This window comes from Acomys minous, assembly GCF_964271855.1.
Source record: "Acomys minous genome assembly, chromosome: 9".
In the NCBI taxonomy this organism is placed as follows: domain Eukaryota; kingdom Metazoa; phylum Chordata; class Mammalia; order Rodentia; family Muridae; genus Acomys; species Acomys minous.
Window position 1 is genome coordinate 108737881 of NC_140490.1, and position 24411 is coordinate 108762291.

A 24411-nucleotide genomic window follows, 5' to 3' on the forward strand; every position below is an offset into this window, starting at 1 on the left:
TTCTGCTAAACTAACGAAACCTTCCAGGGGGTCAAGAAATCCAGACACTCTGAATTCAGAAGACAGAGATGAATATGCTGTCTTCACGTTTCAGAATCAGATTAATATGAAGTTGTTTTATATGAAAAGGGTAAGTACAAATACTATATCATTTTCGTGAGATGTGAGTGAGTAGGTTCTGATAAAAAAGCCCAATAAGTTCTACTAGTAATATTTAGGGAAATAATTATAAAGGTATTAAAGTTATTCTAAACCATTTCTATCCGTGCACTTAATACAGTAGATAAAATCAGCATTCTTCCTCCCTTCAGCTGGTGAGTCGCCTGTAGGGTGGAAAGGTTAGAGTCACATAGTTCTACTCCTGGAATCAGACACTCAGTGTCAGCATCTGACAGGGCCGGCACAGTCTGAGCATTGGTGCTCTCTCTGTGGAGCGCTCTGGACCTCACCTTCTATGCTGAAGCTGCTGGACTGCTTGAATTCTTCCGAATCGTCGTATTTTGACACTTTGACACTAGAATCCATAAAAACAATGAAGAAGCCTTTCTTGCTATATAATTCGAATGCACTGTAGCCAGGAACCCAGAGGCTTTGGTGGTGGAAAAACGTTGCTCTCTGATGAAATGCAGAGTTTGCCTGCCAGAGCAACAAGCCAAGAGTGTCGTTGTCATGCACGTAGAGAAAGAAGTTCGGCCTTTCAGCAGATTCCAAGGACACAAGAGCCAATGCTGTAAAACAGAGGGCCTCGATGACTTAGGGTCTCGGCGGAAGGCACGGGCATCACGGTGTTCATTTACCAGGCTGAAAATAGTCAAACCCTCACCATGCAAAAGCAACGCCCACCTTCAGGCACGCCGGACATGAATTATGAGATTACAAAGCGAAAAGGCAATACTTTTAAGTACAGTAACTAACAATGAACCCTCCCAAAACCAATCTCTGGCAAGTTCTAGTTTTCAGTTTATCTTTTATGTCTTTGGTAAGGGAAAAATAATAGATATTTATAGCCTATAATATTTTCACATATAAAACCTATAAACCACAAAACCAGGTGATAAAAAAGAGTGAGAAAACATTCTAATTTTGGTGTGTAACCAACTTTACTTTTACATCAGTGGAATCTTAAGGGGAAAGGATTGCCATTAAGTGATTTTGCTACATTGAGAAAATGTTATTTACTCTGTTTTAGAAAACAGAAAAAATTGTCTGTTTCTAAAATGATGACAAAATGACTGATGTGTAATCAGGCTTTACAAAGCATTGGATAAGTATGATCGTATTTTGTTAATTTGCTTTAAAATAGTCCCTTATATCTGTAAGATTCATGCTATAACCCATTTCCTTAAAATATTGTGTCTATTTGGCGGGGGGAACATTATTGTACCTTTTAGGAACAGTGGCTTCTATAAATTATAAAAATCAAGAAATCTATCAAATGCAATGTTACCAAAGACATTTATTTTGTCCTTAAAACTTGTAAATATTAATACAAAATAAAATCAAATAATTTTTCATATGAGGAAAATCAGTTCTAACTAATATAAATTAAGATTTTAGACTTCCAGAACATAGAGAGTTCTCTTTACAGGAAAAAATAATAGGGAGTTTTCTCAGAAAAAAAATAAGCATTTTTTAATGAGATTATTGTGCTTGTAGAAGAAGCTGTGCATGCTCCTAGGTAGACTACAGTGAAAATGTAGCCTGGTTTCACTGACCAGGGGGCGCACATCCACCAGTAAGAACAGGTGCCCAGCAGACACAAGCCTGGCATATAACTTGCTGGTACATAAATAAATACAGTAAATAAAGGCAGATTCAAGGAACCAAGGACACTTGAGACCAGGACAACAGAGGTGCGCTGAGGACAAAACACTGTCTCAGTGATTGTCTATCTGTACTCCTCACACTCAACTTATCCGATACCCAATCAAAGCCTCCCCTTTCACTTTGACCTTCAACCATCACCCTTCCTCCCCAGGTACCACTCATACAGACTGGGGACCAGCCCCCTTCCCTCCTGTGTCTCTTCCCAAAGCCCTTTAGGAGTAGTGAGAAGAGATGGGGGCGGGGAAAAGATCCTTCCTCAGGCATCTGGTGGGGGAGGCCTTGCCCCTATGGTATTTAGTCTTCTCTGTGGGTTCTCTCCCTGACACATGTATTAAAAATCAAACCTGAATAAAACTACAAGTTTAATGTGAAAAAAAATCCTTTAAATGTAGGAATGAATAGTCTTTTAAATTTTTTTCAATTTATGTTGTGTGGGTAATGCTATAAACATTTAAGCTGTGAGTTACTTCATAACAGAAAAACAACTTATCAAACATCTGCAGTTATAACATAGCAATGCCAATAGATAAGAAATTATTTTACATATAAAACAGCCAATTTATATGCCAATATTTTATTTTACATTCTTTGGAGAATTTTAGAAATGTCATAGCATATGAAATATCCAATTAGTACTTGGGGAATAGTTAATGAAAAACTGTGAGTAAAAAACTAAATTTGCATTTTCAATTATACTTACAAGATGTCTTCTCTTTGAAAAGGCCTGGAGTGATCATAAAAATAAAAAATAAATTGCCACGACCACTATTTCTTGGCACAGAGAAAATGCTTCTACTGGTTACATTGGCACCTAGTACAAGGCCGCTCTGCCCATAACTTGCCAGCATATATGGTCCTTCTCCAAGCCCTGGGAAAGTTACAAGTAAAATAATTATTTGTTAGCATAGGATTTTAAGTTCTTTTAAATAAAACTTCTCCGTAAATATTGGGCTATTAAATTTTATTCGCTGAAAAATTAACAACTATTTTCAAAATAACAAGAACTTAGTATACAATATAGGCATTTAAAAATAAAAGTGGAACTATGCAATTATAAATGAATACATATAGTTAGGTATATAAATATATACCTGGGTGCATTCATGTATTTTTTTAACGTATAAACCAAAACTGGGTGGAGAAATGACTTAATTTTTGGGCTTCAAATTCTCTCAGCTCTAAGAAGGAATTTGTCTCGAGGATCATCTAATCTAACATCCAAGCTTACCAATGATGCCCTTGGTATCAGAGCCTCTGCGATGGTTCAGCAGGTAAAAGTGGTCTCAGTGGTAGGGGGAGAGAACCTGACCCATGAAGGCTACCTTCTGACTTCCACATACGCGCCATAACATACAGCATGAGCATGCACACACACCTACGTATGCATGTATGCATGTGCATACACACATAGAGGTACACTAAATGATGATTATACATAAAATAAACATTTAAAGACATGTATCTGTACTAACAGCATTATGCTATGATACTCTTCTAATTGCATTGCATGAAAAAAAATTCAAAGACATACTAGACAACATTTTTTCATTTTCACCAGTAAAGTGAGTCTAAAACAAAGAGAAAATGAGATGAAATCCTCTTTCTGAAAAGCCTCATCTCATAAAATAAATATATAATATGAAGTCTCTTCTTGGTAACCTGCTGTCCTTCCTCTGAGTGCCACCAGGTCTCCCCCTCCAGGGGACATGGTCAAATGTGAGGCACCAGAGTACATGAGAAAGTCATATCCCACTCTCCACTCAACTGTGCAGGTTACCAAGAAGAGACTTGATACCCTATGAGCATATACAGGGGGAGGTAATCCCCCTCAGTCACAGTCATAGAGGAGGGGAATAAGGGGGAAATGGGAGGGAGGGAAGAATGGGAGGATACAAGGGGTGGGATAACCATTGAGATGTAACAAGAATAAATTAATAAAAAAAAGAATGATAATGCTATTGTATTTCTGAGGCAAAGCTAATATATATATATATATATATATATATATATATATATTATGTTCCTTAATGTTTTTAAATTACTATTTTATGATAATGAGATTAGTGTGACGTCAGACCAATTCCCATGCTACTCATGTCCTTAATATAACCAAGTAAAGTAAAACACTTCTCTAATAAAGTCACCCTGGACTTCATTATTCAATAATTTTGGGCAGCATAGCAGCCTCTGCCCACATGGGGTAACAATGATAACACCCCTTTCAAACTCTAAGAAAATGACACATAACAACCATGAGGAACGTACCCACAGTACTGAGGCTAAGGGTTACTGAGACAATCCCAGCCACAACCTTTCCATTCTATTTTTAATTTTGTCTTCTGAAAAAAATTATTTAATTCCCTATATTCTTTAAATAATGTAACTATCTTTACGACATAGTTTCTGACACGAAGTAAATAACAAGGGAGAGAGAATTCAGCCGCAAGGGCCTGGAAAAACCAAGATAGCTTATAATATCTGGTGAAATTATTTGAAGTAAAAGAAGTTGAGAAAAATCACTTAAGCCAATGTTGTTGTTGTTGTTGTTGTTGTTGTTGTTGTTGTTGTTGTTGTTGTTTAATGATTTCTATCAACAACCTCTACAATTCTATAATCTTCTTCTGTCACTTGTCTCTTATATTTTTGGTTTTGAGCCTAGCTTTTAATGGCTAAACTATCTCTCCAGCCCCAGTCACCCTATCTCTATAGCAGTAAACTTGCCCTCCTGGGCACCTTGACACTCCCCCCCCTCTTACTGGGATCATAGAAAATCAATTCCCTGCCTGCCCCTCCATTTAACCTACCAGTGTCTCCTCAGGGCTGGGTGCCCTGGGTTCACCTTCTGATACTATGAATAGAGCATTGTAAATGGAACTAAGGAAAATGGTTTCAGAATTCTGCAATGCAATAGGAAACAGCCCACCATAATTGCCACAGACTTAACAGAAGGCAAGGTGAGCCTCGCAGCAGTGAAAGGGAGTGATTCAGAGTGTCCTGACTTCAGTGATCTGCGGAAAGCCGGGGGTGGAGGCAGGTGGAATGGAGCAGAGCTAGGGGAGGGTGCAGGCTTAAATGAGGAAGTCACTGTATGCAGAATGCAGACCACACAGAAGCAACACAAAGGCATCCTCCTAATAATGCACAGAAACATGCCTGGCCAGGCAGCACACACTTCAAGCCTTGGAAGTCCAACTCGTTACAAGTCCCAGCTGACCACATTTCTGCTATTTGCTTTTGACAAACTTATTTCATTTCTTCACGTCTCAATTTCCTCTTAAATAAAATGGCAACAAAAGCTATTCCTGTTGCTAGTATTAGTCAACCACTTACATTTTTAATTGTGGAGCCCAGAAGATTGATATGCTCAGTCTAGGCTCTCTGCCTCTCTCTCTACCCCTCCCTGTCACATACTCCTCTTCTCCTCAAGACCCCCCTGCCAAATCTTTGTTTATTGCTCCTTCTCAGTGTGTGTGTGTGTGTGTGTGTGTGTGTGTGCACATGCGCGCTACCCCCCCACCCCCGTGTGTGTGTGTGGGGGGGGGGTGCGCGCGCATTTCTGCTTGGTTAGATTTTCTTTTACCATAGAGATTCTGTTAATGTTGGCTTTTATTAAAAATCAATTTCTATAAATGTAACAGAACAAACAAAAGCCTCCTCCCTTTTCTTTCTTCATCATCTCCATGTCTTTGAGGTTATCAAGGAGTCTTTCTGTAATCTCAGCTGTGAGTTATCTCTCTAGCTTAGCTTGCTTGCTGGTCCTGGTTTCCTATGACCATTCTGCTAACTTTCTCATCCATGGATCACAGCCCAGAGTTGCTCAGGCACCAACAAGATGTCCCCTCTCCAGATTGTCTCACCAGTTTGGACTAGGTTCTGGTCACTGTGTCTACCCATTACACGGCTTGAGAAACAGCAAGCTCGATTCTTCAGCCTTCTGACTTTTTAACTGATGTCCTCATGCAACTCTTCCCTCATTTGTGTAAAACACCCACTAGACTCTTCGCTATAAGCCTGGATATTTGCCGAGGCTAGAGGACGTTGATTGTTATTGTATGGAGCTTTCAGGTTGATAATATGTAAGGACTTTTACAATAGTAGTAATAAAATGCATTTCCTATGTTATCATCTTTATTTTGTTTCTTTGTTTTCTACAATATAATAAAATGTATCTGTAACCACAACAATGAGTGATGATTATCAGACTTGTTCTCCCTATCAAAATGAAACTTTGTATTCTTTGATCAATACTTATCCTTTCTTATTAATCCTTCACACACACACACACACACACACACACACACACACACACACACACACACACACCACCCTCTGCCAAGCATCACATTTTCCTACTTCTGTGAGTGTGTTCTAAGCACACATGTAATGGAAGCAAATTGAAATTCATCCTGCCTGGATGATTTTATTCAGCATAACATCCTTTAGGTTAAATGATGCTGTCATAAATAGCAAAAGCTTCAGTTTTACTTTTGGCTAAATACTGAATACTCAGAGAAAGTACTTTAAGTTTTCTCACCACAAATAGTAAATGCTGAGATGGCAAAATCTCTAATTATCTGAACTTTCTTTTCCATTGTGTATTCATGTATAAGAATGATACCTTTTGCCACAGATATATAAAAATATTCATTTAAAATTATGGAAATTTAAAGCTTTAGAACAATGTTCATAGATATTGTAAGGATGCAAGCTGTGCCTCTGTTTTTCTATTTTACCTAAAATTAATTCAACTGTTAATTCACTTGTGTTTTTGCAAACATATTTTTGGAAGATCCTTTAAGGACAAATTACCTGAATCATACACTTTATTTATTTATTTAATTGTTGTTGTTGTTGTTGTTTGAGACAGGGTTTCTCTGTGTAGCGCTAGCTGTTCTGTACTCTCTTTGCAGACCATGCTGGCCTCAAACTCACTAAGATCCACCTGCCTCTGCCTCTATGAGTGCAAGATTACAGGCATGTGCCACCTTGCCCAGCTCACTTTTATTTTTAGAAAATAAAATTTAACACTAGACCTCAGAAAACTAGGTCAATTATAGAAGGAAAAACGTTTATAACTTTATCATCCAACTCATGAACTATTTAAGTTTTATTCATAGTACAAATAGTTTAAAAAGTTTTATCTGAAAATAAATCTACTATAACACTGCAATAATTTTCATTAAGATGTCACTTACCTTCATTATAATATTCACAATCAAGTGCTAAGAGAAAGAAAAATAAATATTAAATTGCATATGAGTTGTATATTACTTATCTGAATATGTACAACACTGGGACATGCATTTATTAATAACTACATAAAATAACAGAGAATGACATCATTAATTAGAAACTTACTATGAACAAAGGTGATGGGGTGTGTGTGTGTGTAGGGGGGTAGAGCATGTCCATGAGTAACTGATGTTTTTAAAACAGTCCCACTTTTAGCCTAGGTCAGCTTCAAACTCACAGTGGTCCTCCTGTCTCAGCCTCTCAGGTGCTGAGAAACAGGTGTTTATGACCAAGTCTTGCTCAAAGAACATTTTTAAGATGATGTGTTTCCATAAAATAGATATCATGACATTGTTTTAAAGGTAAACAAATGTTTGGCAATTTAGAAGCTTATCGCAGAAGCTGTCCACACTGCAATCTGTTCTTCAGATGACTAACTACCCCCGCAAGTAAATAAAGTCATTAAGGAGCTAAATCTGAAAAGGGATCAAGGTGGGATTTGAAAAGAACATCCTTATTATCAGAAGGATGCGATTTCACATGCATAGGGGGATTGGAATCATAAACAACTTCTGCGAGAATGGTATGTAATTTATATTTCAAAAGTTGCAGGCACAGCAGCCAAACATAATAGAAAACAACACATTTTTCCCCCTTTCACACATGATAATCTTTGATTGTCAAAAGACTGTGAAATTTAGACAACTAAAAACTAATTAAATTTCCATGAGTTTCATGGCATCACTCCAAAATAAAGTAACAACTAATTTGGATCTTCTTGAAAGCTGTCCCCTTAATAATGTCCTACGCAGGGTACCCACCACAAACAGTGGGTGACCTCCAGTGAACGGGCACCCCTTCTTGACAACATTTGTAAGCGTATGCTGCGACACTGGTGCATAAACATTCACAGTCCCCCCCCAGGTTACAGTTACATGTATCTTCGTGGCAGTTTTTGGCAAAAGAAGTAACATCGATCTGAAAGTAAAACGAAAGACAAACATAGCTTCAACAAGCACTGATTGTGACTAACTTCAAGCTTCTGAGAGAAGAGGCACGGCACATTTTTCACAATGGGTGTCATCAACACAATACTGCCACCTACACAGCTCTTACTGTTTCAACCCACTGTGTTGCCAAAGAAAATGGAATTACTAAGCAAAGGCCACCTCCAAGAACTAGCAAAACAAGTAAGAATAACAAATCTACTTTGACATCTGCACTAGGGCGTATTTCAGAATTTTGAAAGTGCTCTGTTGCACCGTTTCATTGTTGGCATAATTACCTAGCATTAAAGGAGCCCGCTCTATTTCTAAATGCATTTTACTTTTTCCCTTTATTTCATAGTCCTCTAAATGGCAATATTCTGGAAATGAGTGAGTGGCAATGGCAGTTTCTTTTAAACATCTCGTGGTCACTTAATTACTTCCTTTGCATCGTACTCGTTAAATTGCTAATGAAATTGAGTAGAGTATTAGTGTGTCACAGAAGAAGAGCTCGATGTCAGTAATTTGTGTTTTATGTTGTGCGCCCATGCATGGGTTAAATTTTCAAGTAGCAGCCAGGAGAGAAACCTTAAGTCACTGTGGCTTGGGTCCAGAATGAATACTATATTGCCTGTCTAGCAACTATGTTCCCTAAGAAGCATAAAAATCTCAAAATGGACTCTAGTCTGCCCATGTCCTTTTAATGTAGCAAGCAGTCCTGGAGTCCCTTTGAATTCCTAAAAAAATCTTTTAATATTACAAAAGAGTTATCACATTCAAAAGCACAACCGAGGTGTTTAAATAACTATAAACTGATAACATGTTAACATAAATTACATATTTTAGTAAAAAACATGTATTTTTTTTAACAAGCAAAATTAAGCCAGTGGAAAGAGTGTCACGCTTGACTTTGTTTGTTTGTTTGTTTCTTTGTTTGTTATTTGTTTTGGGGGGGTTGTAGAGTCCTTTAACATCTCTTTCGCAGCACACGCCGGCTTCCCCATTCAGTGCTGCACTCTTCCTGCCCTAGCTTGGTTTTGGCTAAAAGATAAGAAAAGCTCTCTGTGCATGTGTAATTGGTCAGTCAAAATAGTGGTTAATATACTTTGGGTGATTTTGATGGAGAACAGCGGTGATATCCTATTATGCTATATCCAAACTGTGGCTTTCTTCTTTTATATTTTTTATTTCTAAATTGGTATGTATTGCATTAGATCACATTTTAGCATTTTCTAAACACTGTGTTTTAGTGCTTCTCCTTTCTCCACACTTTGTTTTCTGCCCCAGCCTTACTATCTCTGATCCCCCCCTCACAACCTCTAGGGCACAGACTCTGCTTTTTATTCATTCCCTAGCCTTCCTCATCATCTGTTAATTACCTTATTGGTTTCCTTTATAGATATTTTTAGGCTTTGTCCTTTTATGTCTGTTTATATGTAAACATGTATACACTATAGGCTAGGATGTGTACATGTATTTTGCTTTGTTGTCATTGCTGGGTTTTGTTTTCCTTTCTGAGTCTGTATTTAATCCTGCACAGCATATTCCATTATTCCTGCACCTGCTGGTGGACATCTGAATGGCTGGTTTAGCTTCTTGCTGTTGAGAATAGAGCATGAATAAACTTGAATGTGAAAGTATCAGTGTGATCACGGTGATAAGCTGCAGATCCTGTGTAATAGCCAGAAGTGGTGTAGCTTGGCCATATGGCAGATTTTGTTTTAATTTTTCATAACCGGGCTGGACAAAGTAACCCCACAGGAGGAAAAGGGTCCCCAAAGCAGGCAAGAGTTGAAGACATCCAAACTCCCACTTGAGGAGTCTCACAAACACCCTTAAAGCCACGTAACAGCCCTGATGAAAGTCCCTGCTTTGTCAAAGGAGACACGCATGCTGATTTTGGGTTGTGAGCCAGATTTGCTGTTTATTTCCTGGAACACCATTTTTACTTGAAAGAACAAATAATAGAAACATACTGTCATTCAAACAAGAGGGGTTTTTTTGGCAGATGTTTTTAATCCCGTGGCTCCAAAGAAAACATCCGATAGCATTCGTTGTCCTAAAAAAAAATACTTAAACTTTTTGGAGTGTAAAATAGAATTCTGTAAAACTTGGTTCTATAACTGTGGGCATAAAAGTTTTGTGATACTTTTCTGAAAATACAGTTGATGATATGAATAAGTGTGGCCTGTTGCTTCTGCACGTAACTACAAGCATTAACATTTAGAAGATCTGTGTGTACCACATAATTTTCAAACAATCAGTACACAATGCTGTGGAATCACACAGGGGTGAAAGATTAGTTTAAAGGTAAATTAAGCCTAAAGAGTTTAATCCTGCAAAGTATAGAGTAAGTTGGTATGGTTTGAGACAGCAAATTGAACCTGGTCCTTATGGGTACCAATGTGGAGTTTCTTTAAATCCTGGGACCCAAAGTTATCCTGTGATAAAGCACATTAGATATTTAAATTATGCTCTTAGAATCATTCCTAAAAATACTTTAAATATGCCACTAGGAACCATGTTAAACTATACTAACACGGAATGTCCACTTGCAATGCTCTCTGATGGTAAGTAAACATCTATTCCCTTTACTATTTACACATGGTTACAAAGTGCTGTGGATAAACTGTATTTCATGAGCTAGAATAAGTTACAGTGACCACTACAGATGCACACTGTCAGGTAAGATGAAGGAAGAAGAAAGGAAATCAAGTAGGTATTTTATTTATATGGAAAAACACCAACAAATGCCCCCACCCCAGAAATGACCCTTGGACACCTGAGGAACCTGAGTTCCTGAATTCATCCCACTCATCCTAGCATAGACAGCAGCAATCTTTATGTTTAAGGTTTTAATAAAAAGTATTCATTTACCACATTGCGACAAGGAGCAAAAACGTCACTGTACAAAATGGAGCATTCTCTCTTGGCATAGGGAAATTTATTTTGATGTGCCTCGCAGGGCTTCAGTGCCTCAATAAGATCTTCACACTGTTGAGAATCAAAGGTGGGGGGAGTGAAAGCCTTTACATGGCTAGCCTCTGAGATCAAAGGACCCATGACAGTGGCATCTAGCATCCTTATCCTTTTAGACATTTTTACCTGCTGCCTGTTATCACCCATATGGCTTATATTCTGATAACGTAAATCGCTTCTGAGAAGCAACTGAATATTAAACAGAGCGATATTATAGAGGGAAAGTAATCATTTTGAAATTTTTACAAATACAGAATTTTCACCCCAAAATGTCTACGAGCATGAGACTCTCTCCTTTAATTTTACACGCTCATGTTCACTGTTGTCCCAGACCGTCTTCTGAGGTGTAAGATGTGCAGGTTTCTACAATCTCCAGAGCCTCAATTTCCATAAAAGCCACAATTTGCTGACTCTAATCTTTTCTCCATCCTCCTTCCTGTAAACCAATGGTTCTCAGCCTGTGGATCATGACTCCCACAGGGGTTGCGTATCAGATATTTATACTGCACTTCATAGCGATAGCAAAAGTATACTTGTAAAGTAATGACAACAATAACTTGATGGTTAGGGGTCACTACAACATGAGGGACTGTGGGTTACAGCATTAGAAGGTTGAGAGCAGCTACTCTAAACTCTGTCTTCTCAGGTCTTGTAAATGTTAACAACCTTATGGGCAGAGTATTTACTCCAAGGGTCTTCCTTGGACTGCTACAACCTCGACATGCTGTGTATATCTATTAAAATAGCTATCTATATCCATATATTTTATTGATAGTTCTCTAAGTAACTTAGCCATTAAAATTCCTCAAAGGAAGAGAATATTGTAGTCATATTGTATCTATATTATAATGATATTACATATTAAATTAAATATGGTGAATGAAGACAGAGCAAAAGGTATTTCGCTATGCTTAAAAATATAAGAGAAGGTGTAATTCGGAATGTCACCTTTGTTATTTCTGGACACATAAGTTGTATTAGACAAGTTATTTAACCTCCTTGAGATGCAATCTTTCCATTTGTAATCTGCAAACAATAACTTTGCAAATAAAAAATGTAATAAGAATACATAGAAAGTTATGAAAGTCCATTAACTATAAATTCTTATTTTAAAAAAATCATGTAAAAATACCCCAAATAATTTTACTCTTCAGAATATTCTTTTTATAAGTATGTTTGCTCTGGATTCCACATATGTAACTTACCTGTCCCAGGGCCCAGCTGTCTCCAAATACCTGTGCATTTCGTACTTCGAGGTTGTTAGATGTTGTCATGTCATTTGAAGTACATTTGTCAAAGTTCCCACACAATCCTGCCAACTTGTTCTGAAGTAATAACATTATAATTAAATATTTTCTATTTATTCTAATACACAAAAATATTGAAAGTTGGGAGATTAAAACAAAATTTGCCTAAAAGGGAAAAGGGAGGGAAGGAGGGAGGGAGGGAGAGAGGGAGGGAGAGAGGGAGGGAACAGGAAGATAAGAGTAAGGTGACTACAATCTAGATGTAATGTAAATAATTATAATAAAAATATATATATATAATGTTGCCTAACAATTAATTCAGTCATTTCTTCAGTCAGTCTTTTCTTCAAATATGAAGAGATAAACACAATTCCACTCATGGCATCCCATTCAGGGCACAGGTTGCCTACCTTCCACTGTGGCCCGACTTTGATGTGGATGGTTGTCTTCTCATCCCACAGAACAGTGATATCTTCCTCTGGGAAGTACACGACGATGTAGTGCCCAGCCTTCCACAGCTGGTATTCAGGTTTGCTTTCCAGGAAAAAGCCTGATCGCTTCTTCCAAACACATAAAATATATTAGAATAAGTATCACAGTCTCTAACCAAAGGAGGGGATGCATCAATGCCTTCCAGTAAGTATCTATCTAGCATGATTGCTTGCTATGTTTTTTTAATTCTCTAATACAAAATCAATGTATTAAATAAGAAATATATTAAATTAGTATTCATATTAATTTAGAAGATAGGCTTAACAAGAGACCATAGGAAAAATAAAAGATAATTCAAGGACAATGAAGAGAAGAGAAGCACAGTGGACACAGAGAATATGAAAGTCTAATGAATACAAAAGACTGAGGACAAAAATCCATTTTTCTCCCTTCAAAAGAAAAGTGTATCCATATTTCTGATTCTAATTATTTAAATGCAGTATAAAAGCAGACTTCTAATGTTATTAGGCTTTTTAATGAAATACAGAACTATTACATTTGATAATGCTTTCACAATCCAGAGAAAAATTACAAATAAAATTATTTGATAACTGAAAAAACAAAGCACAGTACAGATATATAGATAAATATATACACATATATACATATATGCACATCTATGTAAATGTGTGTATGTGGAAAGTGACAGAGATACAAAAGACAAGAAGACAGAGAGAAGAGAGAGGAATTTTTTTAGTTTTTAAATTTTAACTATTTTTAATATATATTTTATTAATTTATTCATATTACATCTCAATTGTTATCCCATCCCTTGTATCCTCCTATTCATCCCTCCTCCCATTTTCCCCTTACTCCCCTCCCCTATGATTGTGACTGAGGGGGCCTTATTCATAATAGCCAGAACATGGAAACATCCTAACTGTCCCTCAGTAGAAGGATAAAGAAACTGTGGTACATTTACACTATGGAACACTACTCAGCTATTAAAAACAGGAATTTTCAAAATTTGTGGACAAGTGGATTGAACTAGAAATGATCATTATGAGTGAGGTAACCCAGAAGCAGAAAGTATATACTCACTTATATCTGGACACTAGCTCAAGGGGCATGTCCCATGAGAGAGGAATTATCATCAAAGAGACTTTGGAAGGATTCTAAGGATGAGGGATAAAACTTAGGAACGAACCTTCATAGAAAGGAACAGAAAGCTGCCATGAGAAAGGGGATGATTGATGTCATAGAAACATAGGGAATGGCTTACACAAAGGCTTGGCCTCAGGCACATCCACAATATGTTCAGGCCCAAGAAAAGCAGTAAAGGGCTAAAGCATGGCTTACATTACAAAGCAAAATATAATCAATAAAGGTTTGATCAGGGAAGCAACACCTTATGGTTTGAAAGCCCAGAGGACATAATTTGAACACTAGAAATGGTAAGAGGGATTAAATGGGAACTATATTGGGAAACCAGAGTGCCTATAATTATAACCATGGCCTTGAATTGAGCTCATATAGTGATTTTTTTTAAAAAACATGGTTGTATTAATGAGAAGAAAACTGATTTCTCCAGAAGAAAGTGAAAATTGGAAACAGATATGAAACCCTTGATCCATTTTTCTTCTCTGAGTATGACCGAGCGTAGAGGGAGAATGCCGTATGAGAATCGTGTTTAAGTGAAATTTACATGGGACAGGTGAAATAAACAGTCTCGTCTATAAGGTGTTTTCCATCTCCCATATTAAGATCATACTTATAACTATGCCATACAATGCAGGCATAATCATCCATATCGCTAACTGGCTTTACCTAGCCTCAAATTCTTCTACTGCCCCATCTTCTATTCTCACTAGCTAGGATAGTCAAGTCATCATGTGAGCCATCTTAAACCTATGCCCTCCTCCTGCCAGATACTGTAGTCCCCGAGTATGGCATCATTGCTTTACTCTCTTTTTGACTCAAATGCTTCTGCATATCATGAGGCCACACAAGATCTCTCACTCCCAAATGAACTGATTTATGGGACCCACACCTAGAGCTTTAATGCTCTGTAGTTTCCATCTTGAAAAAAAAAAGTTTGCCTTTGAATTATGTGATTTTTGAACCAAGTCCAGTGGGACAAAGATGACGCCTCTGTGCCATAGCGCCTTGACACGCATGGATTCTATGTCTTGCATCTCCCATCTCTCTACACTGGTTTTCAGCCTTTGCTTCCCTTTGTCTGGGGAACCACTGCTATATTTCATCCACAGCACAGAGCCAGGACAGCGTTAGGCTGAGCATGGGAACCAAGTACCAAGAATGATAGGACGGGGCCCTCCACACTGGGAATGTCTGCACTCACCATGAAAGGACCTCTCTCTCCAAAAGAGCACATACCAAATGGACAGAAAAACATTTTGACAAAAGAAGCCCCCGGGGGGAACCAGACTTCCCACGCACCCCAAGTACCCTACATGTTCTTTTGGTGGAGGCCCCATTTTTTTGTATAGCCTGCTATGCCCCAAGATCACTCTGCCATGACACCAACTTTAATCTTCATTGTACTTTCCAGTAGTTTTTTTTTTCTTTACCTGACCTGTCTTTATCATCTCTTCCCATTCCAGCAGTCTGGCTTTAAATCAGTTGCTCTGAATCAAAAGCATACCTCTTCTATTTGCCATTAGACCCAGAATGCTTGCTTCACTGGGTGAGGGAGCTTGTGACAAGAACGTCGTTCCTAATCAAAAGAAGTGACTGCGCTCCGTACTTTTCAGATTATCAGCTAATGCTTCCTTTTAAAGGGGTCAGTAATGAACAGTCCAAAATAGAAGCCTGTGCTTTGGAAGGATAGCACTTCAAGCAAAACTAAATGATGCTAGGAAAGAAGAAGTCAGAAATGGAGATAAGTAAAACACTTCAGAGTACAGCTTAGGTGAATTTATAAAAGGGTTTTAATTTGCATATTAGATCCAATTATAATTGTGCATTTATATAAGGAACAGAGAGTTGTTTATCTATTTCCCTGGATGAGCAGCCCATTAGTTATGAAGAAAGTGGTACTTGCTATATTTTTACTTATGATCTCCCAGGAAGACATTTTAGCTGGGAACTTGTTGGGATCAAACTATTCCCGTGACTTTTCTTAATCTTACTTCATTCCTCACAATCTAAATAAAGGAGATTCATCAATGCCTGTGTACAGGAGAAAATTGGAGGCTGGGAGTTACACAGAGCTGTAATTACCACTTCAGAAATGTGCCAAACTGTTTTTATATGAGCATTTACCAATTTCTCCTCTTTTGAAAAAGTACCCTTGATCATAGAGACCTTAGCCTATAAATGAATATCCCACTAATGGCTAGGCTGAACATCTGTAATTACTTTTTTTAAAAAGATGTCAGTGTGACTGTAGAAGCAGTTTGATCGTTTGGTTGCTGTGTGATTACGCTCAATGTTTCTACCTGAGATACAAGAAATGTGCCAGAATAGAGGCTCTCAAACTGCAATACAAGAACTTGAGTGCTCCTGAAAACCAAAGTAGCAAAAAGTACCAGAAAGCAAATCCAGGGGCTGAACAGAGCACACAAATTACAAGGCCTGTCCAAAATGAAAAACTGTGGTCTTATGTTTTGTTTTGTTTATTGTTTTGCTTTTTGCGACAGGGTTTCTCTATGTACCAGAGCCCTGACTGTCATTGACTCTCCTTGTAGACCAGGCTGGACTTGAACTCACAGAGATCTGCCTGCCTCAGAACCCTAGTGTTGTGTGATTAAAGACATGTACCACCCCTAGCGTGGTCTTTTGTTTAAAACAGAAAAAATATGCCTCTTTTTACCAGAGAGGGCTCATGTTTTCTCTTGATCTGCCACGTAGCCATTCCAGTACGTGAGGCAGAACCCGGAAACTGGTCCTTACAGCAAATGGTCCAGATGACCTTCATGAAACTGTGTTTCAGAGAAAACTTAGGAAAATGGTGTTCTGGGAGTCTGTTCAAAATGGCGACCTTCAAAAGACCACCGTCAGACCATACACTGCCTTTAAAGTGAAGCTCACGTGACTTGTACCATCCGCGAACTTCCTTCCAGTCTGAGCCTAGGACCCTGGCGGCACTCTTGCTCCCAGGCCTTTCACGTTCTAGTTTGCTAGCATCGTGGCTTCCAGAATCTCTGTGGCAGCCCTGTTCTACCATGCCAGGGCCTTTGTTTCAGCCTAAGGCATGGCTACTACCAGCCGTGACACGTCATCTCCCAACCCTCGCCCTGAGTGTAGCCCGCTTTCTCTGCACTGCCAGCTTTCTCCTCCCTCGTCTAGCTAATTCATCTCTTCTTCCAGGATTTACTTCAGGTTATAACTCCATATGGAAATAAGGATGAAAGGATGGGAGGATCAGTTCTCAAAACTCATTATTTCACACTTTTACTACAATCTTCATAAACTGAAGAAAGGGGTTTTGTAGTCGCGCTCAGGGAAAGCTGGAGTGTGAGATGTTCCATAAACTTCACTTGAGTGGCACCGCAAGTAGGTGACCGGACAGGGTGCTAAATTGTTCTGACTGACTCCAAAGCCATGCTCCAAATCTCCCTGGAAGTTTAGGAAAATTTAGACGCTTTTCTGAGAAGCTGTTCTAGGTACCTAAGCAGACTCTGCCTAGCACATCACAGTGCCCAATCTTACTTCCCTCACTGAATCCTTCGCTTTAGAATGGTACTCAAAGGCAAACAGTATCTTTTCACTATTACAGATGCAGGGGGAGGAAATCCCCCTCAGTCACAGTCATAGGGGAGGGGAATAAGGGGAAAATGGGAGGGAGGGAAGAATGGGAGGATATAAAGGATGGGATAACAATTGAGATGTAATATGAATAAATTAATAAAATATATTTTTTAAAAATTGAGCACAAGTTTTAGTGTACGGTGGACACTGTGCATGAATTAGTAAATAAGTAGGTGAGTGAATAAAATTGATTCCAACTTCTAATTGGACAAGCTCCCAGTACAGGACAATAAAGGAAAGACACAGTGATCTTATTTTAGATAAACACACAGGGAATTGATTAAGAGATGATGGTGATGTAACGGGGTCTTTGAGAGAACCCTTGGGCATTTCCTGAAGGAGATAGAGCATACTGCACAGAGCGTGTCAAGTAGAAAGATGTATTCATAAATTACTTTTTAAAAGATGCAGATGAGAGGAAAAGGAACCTAGACTATGTAAATAACTGGGCTTGAAAAAGAAAGCCCCAAGAGGCAAGGGAGGAAAGATGGACAACAACCAAATTGCTAAGAATCTAGCACAGCAATGAAAAGACGTCTGAAAAATTTGAAACCCAGCAGACATGGGCAGTCAGATTTCCATACGGAGAAAGCTGTTGTTTCTGCAGGGCATGGGATGGAGTACAGGTGAGACCTCAGCCTGGTGTTAAGAAGGCAGATCAGAGGCTACTGAAGGAATTCACACAACATATAATTGGTTGCCAAGGTCAGAATGCTGATCATGGGAAGGAAAAATAGCAGAGAAGATTGAAATACAATGACAAATAGGATAAACAGGAGATGCAAGTGGTGTATGGCTTCCCAAAATGACACAAAACAACACCAAAAAAAAATCTAGATCTAACTACATATAAACAGAGTTATCCAAGTCATTTCTAGTCTGTTTTCTGAATCATTGGTGCAGGTTAGGTTATCATAAAAGAAAGAACTCACTAACCTGTTTGTAAGGAGCATCATTGAGGTAGATTTCAGTGTCCCCAATTGATATCAAAACACTTTTAGAACAAACAATGTCATTGTCAAAGCATTTCTTGTTCTGGGCAATCACAGATATATCAGAATCATCTGTACTCTGAAATATGTCAAGAACATTTTATTGGCATACATGTATAGTACATATAATTTTTTGCTTATTTTATTAGCAAATTTAAAGACAAGATTTATAATGGCTTAGGTTAGAATTGAAAAAGATCATACTTCTAAAGCAAAAATAAAAATTATATTTAACTAGAAATAAGAAAACATTCTATTAAAATACAGTCTTTAATTAATTACCTTTAATATTTTTTCAAATTTTGTTCTAGCAAAGCTTTTTAGGTCGAGCTCATTATCATAGCTCTACTTGTCAATCATTGTAGTCCTCTTTATCAATATATACCCATTAATATAAGTCTCTTACAGAGATTCATTTTAGGAAATAAATATTTTCCTTTATCTTAGGGAAACCTTTTGACTGCTTACTACCTCCAAGGAAAAACTGAAGTAGATACAAAACCGTGCCGTGCAGTAGCAGATAAGACTGCATTTTGAGGGCTTGCACTGAGCTTCATAATGGCTTATTTAATTCCAGTAACATTTGAAACTGGTTTTTATTGAACAATGGAAAATGTTATTGCCTAAGAAAGCCAGCCTCCTGGAAGAAAACTCTGTAAGCATTTTAAGTCACAACATGCTGACACAGACATGGACCACTTCATCAAAGAGGCAGCTGCATGGTGAGGGTTTGATCTCTATACTCAGACTTTCAGAGCTCACATTCTCCCCTATCTACTCATGGCCATCACTGTGCAAACGCTCATAGCGAGTTTCCCATGCGCTCATCAAGTGATAGTGGGATGATAACTCTCCCGTCTTCCAACATGTCGCATGTCCCTGATGAGGACAGTGCAGAGCTCTGGCAGGTAGCACCTGCTGGATAAGATGCACGGATGCATAGTGACTCCTAAAGCTTGGACTGCCAACACTTCTCATAAACAGGCCTAGTAATCAGATGCCTTGTTAGAGTGTCCGGGTGTCTGGGGAGAGGGGCTTGGTGTCACCTTTGCTTGTGCACTTGTTACAGTATGTGTGTTAAATATTCCATCCCCACCACACACAAATGTCCTGTGTACTGGCAGGCACAATATTCAAATGAATCACTTCTTGATATATCAGTATTCAGCCTACAGCCATTTTCTCAAGCAATAAAGACCATCAACCTTCTGCAATGAACTATGCCACCTTTAAGGCAGTGACACTATGCTGATGTTAACTGGCTGGGCCAGAATGACTCATCCTGGTATCCATAAATAATCCATAGTGTCTCAATAAATTGATTAGGGTCTGAACAAGACCCTAACAATGATACTACCATTTGGCACACCAACACAGAGAGGGGGGAATTATAAAAATAATAATTATGCTGTACATTTGCAAAGAAGTTGAAGGGGTGTAGAGAAGATAAAGAGGGGGTATCCAGACATCATTAAAGGGCATCATCAAAGCCAGTGCTCTGCCTGGCTTGCTTGTGGCTGGCTATAAGTGCTCTGAGAGACATGGGCCTTAAGTTTATCTCACTGAGTTAATCCCATAGCAGTTGAAAGAGAATTCCAAGACCACAGTGTGCTCCTTTATTTGTGATCTCACTGAATTTCCATGAAAGCCATTGCCATGGTGATGTGCTGGTAGTGAGTGGCATTTCTGGGATGGCACTGACCTAAATACACAATCAAGGATGTCCTGAAAAATTGAACTGACACTTCCATGGTCTTTCTCCTTCAGTAAGTTAGAAGTTCCTGCTTCTAGCTAGTTCTTTTGTATTTGCAATCTAAGAGGATTTCTTTGGTGTCTCAGTTTTGCTTTTAAAATGCCATATATGTATACTGTATTTACATCATTTCCCCCTCTTTATCCTCTCTCCAATGACTTCTGCACGCCCTCAAATAACACTCTCTTTCTCTTCTCTCTCTCTCTCTCTCACTCTCTCTCTCTCACTCTCTTACTACACTTTAAATAGTTATTGTTGCATTGAAGCGGGCAGGTTACCAAGAAGAGACTTGATACCCTATGAGCATATACAGGGGAGGAAATCCCCCTTAGGAACAGTCATAGGGAAGGGGAATAAGGGGAAAATGGGAGGGAGGGAAGAATGTGAGGATACAAAGGATGGGATAACCATTGAGATGTAACAAGAATAAATTAATAAAATTTTTAAAAAAGAATCCTAAAAAAATAAAAAAATAAATAGTTATTGTTTCACTGAGGCGGGCATGTGTCTTGGCTTGTCAACTGATAGTGTCATTCTTCAGGTCTTATTTAGACAATCAAATTATTACAACACTATGGGTGAAGCTTCCCTGTCACGCATAAAAGACAGAGTCTACGAGCAGACATTCTGGCCCCTTGGCTGTTTCAACTGGTCCTTCCTTTCTTCCATAATGTTCCCTGAACTTTTGGTATAGCAATTGTGTTGTAGATGTGTCATTTGGGGATGGGCACCCCATGGTCCAGTGTTCTCTACATTTTGCTTAACTTTAGTTTTTTGTAATGGTTTCTGTCTGTTGCAAGAAGCTTCTTTGATGAAGTGTAACAGCTAGATTTATTGATGGATATAAGACCAAGTATTGATATTGGTTGATTAATTGATATGCAATTAAAATTATCGTAGTTTAAGAAAGCGCCAGTGGTAGGATCTCCTCTAGGTTTCATGGACTCACTATCCATGGACAGTTGCCTAGGTCCCAGGCATGAATTTTCTCCTATTGAATGGGTATTGAGTCCAATTAGACAGCTGTTGGTTGCCACCAAGATATATGTTCCATCTTGCACATTTATGGATAGCTTGCTAGGCTGGTCATTGTTGTAGTTCATAAACATCACAGCAGGGGGGGTTGTTGACTGATTTTATTCCTTGGCAGCTTGCATAGCACCTTCCCATACTATGAAAGCAAGTCTTCAAGGAGAAAGCTTTTGGATCAATTTAGTTCAGTTTCCCCAAATCTATTGTCATAAGACTATTGCTAAAAATATCCATTTTAAGAGACCCCATCACAGAGATAACAGCTGAGTAACTCTAAGGCCAACTGTCTCTCCTGTCACGGTTCACTTGGGAACCCCACTGCAAGCATTACCAAACTACATGCTGACCTCCAGCCTGCACAATCCCACTAGCTACAGGGGAAAACTTTAAGTTGAAATCACTCATTTTTGGATGAGGTAGAAATCTGATCTGAGACATAGACTAGAGTATACCACACATGCACAGGTCTGAACCTCGTGAAAAACTGTACAAAAGCAGCTGGCACTCATGAGCATGCAAGGGATATACAAAGATGTTGCATCCTCAAACAATTCCTTTCCTTCACTTTCATTTTCTCTATTTAATATCTAATTTCTATTTAGTGGACCAACTTTGGTTTTGTTGTTGTTGTTGTTGTTGTTGTTGTTGTTGTTGTTTTGATTTTTTGTTAGTTTGTTTGGTTTGTTTGTTTGTGTTCTATTGCTTTTGTTTTGCTTCTGAATAAATTTTCCCAAAGGAAGGTGGGCCTGGAGTTGGAGATCTCCCTTGCCTCAGCCTCCAAGTGCTGAGATTATTTTAGGTTATCTGAATGCATTGCTACCTTTCTCTCTCTCTTCATTCTACCATGGATGAACCAGCCCTAGATTTTTCCTCTGCTTTTTTTTTTTGCTCCCCCTTTATTTACTTTTCTGTTCTCTATTTTCTTCTCATGATTAATAGTCTCACTCTGCTTATTTTCTTTCCATCCATACCCTTAGTGACAAATATCTTATTAGACACCACACTGCCAAGTCATATTACCCTGTCTAGCAAAGTCATGCTTCACAAACTGAAGTAGAAAACTTTCTATGGTGCTATGATGAACACAAACTGAAGTCATTCAAGACCACAAATCTATCACTACAGAAAGTAGGTGAAGGAATTCTATACACTGAAGAGAACAATAGAGACATCCATCAGGTCACAGGAAGAAATAAGTGAAACTAGGATAAGAAATGCAGTCAATGCAGATTAGGAGTGGGCCAGCATCACAAAACGATGATTGGAATCTACGTATACCCCTCAACAGTAACTCTAACTACTGTGGTCTTGGTTCCCTAATCAAAATTCTTGGAATAGAAATGTGGATTTTAAAATTTGGACTTATTTATTTCTTGCTTATAAGAAATGTACCTCACTGGAAAAGAGAAACACATAGCCTTAGAGAGAAAGGAATGAAAAATATTCCAAGCAAACGTAACTAGAAAGCAAGCAACAATAGAAATACCAATATACAACACAATAGATTCCAAAATAAAATTAGTCAAAAGAGATGAAGAAAGTGACTTCGTATTATGCAATCATAAACAAATATGCATGAGAGGCTGCTATATTTAAAGATACAGATTGCTCCAACACAGAAGCCATGAGGAAATATAATTCCTCACTCTCACAAATAGACAGGCAATCCAGACAAATCATCAACAAAGAGATGTCAAAGTTTATTTATGTGCTAGAGCAATGAATTTAGCATGCATCTATAGTATTCCAGAACATTACAGAACATGTATTCTTCTCACTAGCCCACGGAAATTTCTCATTGAAATTATTTCTAAAATATATTTTATGACATAAAGCAAGTCTTAACAAATATAAGAAAATTTTAAATAATTTCTTGGGTTCATTTGACAGCAGTAGAATAAAGCTAAAATCAATGAGCACAACCAGCTACAGAACATACACAAACTTGCTGATAAATGGATCCGTGAAGAAAGCAGGGGAAGTTTTTAAATTCCTAGACTCAAATGAAAACAATACCATGTATAACATATTTGAAAAAACAAAATGCCTGATAATAAACCTATCCAAGAAAATAAAGGAATTCTATGATAAAAAATTTAAACAGCTGAAGAACTTTAAATAGGATTCTAGAAGTTGTAAAATTCCTATGCCATGTGTCAACAGAATCAATGTAATGAAAAATGACTGTGTTGCCAAAGCCAATAAGGAGTTTCTCTGTAGTCCCCACAAAATTCCAGTGTCATTCACATAAAAATAGGGGAGAAAGCAATACTAGATTTAATATGAAAGCAGGAAATACCATGGGTAGAAATGCAATTGGGTAGAAATACAACTCTAAACAAAAAGAATTACACTGTGTTTAAAACAATACTTGATTTCAAGTTATCCTACAGAGTCATAGAAAGAAAAACAGCACAGTATTGACACAAAACAGATATGTAGATCATTGTAGCAGAGAAATGGAATTCAACCCACACAGCAAAAACTGCCTATCCTTTGACAAAATTGTCAATAACATACATTGGAGAACGGGTCCTTTTTTAAAAAATAATAGTTCTGGAGAAAGTGAATATTTATCTGCAGAAAGCTACAGCCCCTCCATCACCTTTTAAAAAGGTCAAAAGGATCCATGACCAAACCACAGTACCAGAAACTCTGCATATTAAGAAAACACAGTCTAAGATATAGGCAGAAGCATGGGTTTTCTGAAAAGAATTCCAGTAGCTCAAAAATTAATACTAAGAATTTAAAAACTAGATCATGCAACATTTAGAACCTTCTTCGCAGCAAAGAAGTCAAAGTGAGGAGACAGTCTACAGAATGGGAGAAGCCTCTGCTATGTACACACTTGACAGGGCATTAGACCACTGTACACAAAGAACAAAAAGTAAATACTGAAAACCACACGATGTGGCCAATGAAAGAGCTACTGAAACAAAGAGACAATTTTCAGAAGATGTAATACAAATGGGAAATATATTCAACATCTTTAGCCATCAGAAAACGCAAATTAAAATTACATTAGGACTCTGTCTCATCTCAGAATATCTATCATCAAGAAAGCATATTACAACAACAAAAAAAGTAGTGGCAAGAAAACCTTTATAGACACTGAAGGGGATATAAACTTGTCAAGGCACTATAAGAATCACTAGAAG

General features: G+C 38.0%; 1 protein-coding gene across 1 annotated transcript in view; it reads right to left on the reverse strand.

The window, feature by feature from the left end:
* The window catches only part of OTOGL (otogelin like), a 131249-nt gene that overhangs the window by 39444 nt on the left and 67394 nt on the right, over positions 1–24411 (reverse strand). Inside the window, exons 26-33 of the mRNA XM_084796611.1 lie at positions 18413–18547; positions 12682–12831; positions 12230–12349; positions 10923–11039; positions 7881–8037; positions 7023–7049; positions 2528–2695; positions 450–728 (exon numbers count right to left, since the gene is read on the reverse strand). Of these exons, the coding sequence (XP_084652737.1) occupies positions 450–728; positions 2528–2695; positions 7023–7049; positions 7881–8037; positions 10923–11039; positions 12230–12349; positions 12682–12831; positions 18413–18547 (1153 nt within the window). The remainder of the gene's footprint in view (positions 1–449; positions 729–2527; positions 2696–7022; positions 7050–7880; positions 8038–10922; positions 11040–12229; positions 12350–12681; positions 12832–18412; positions 18548–24411) is intronic.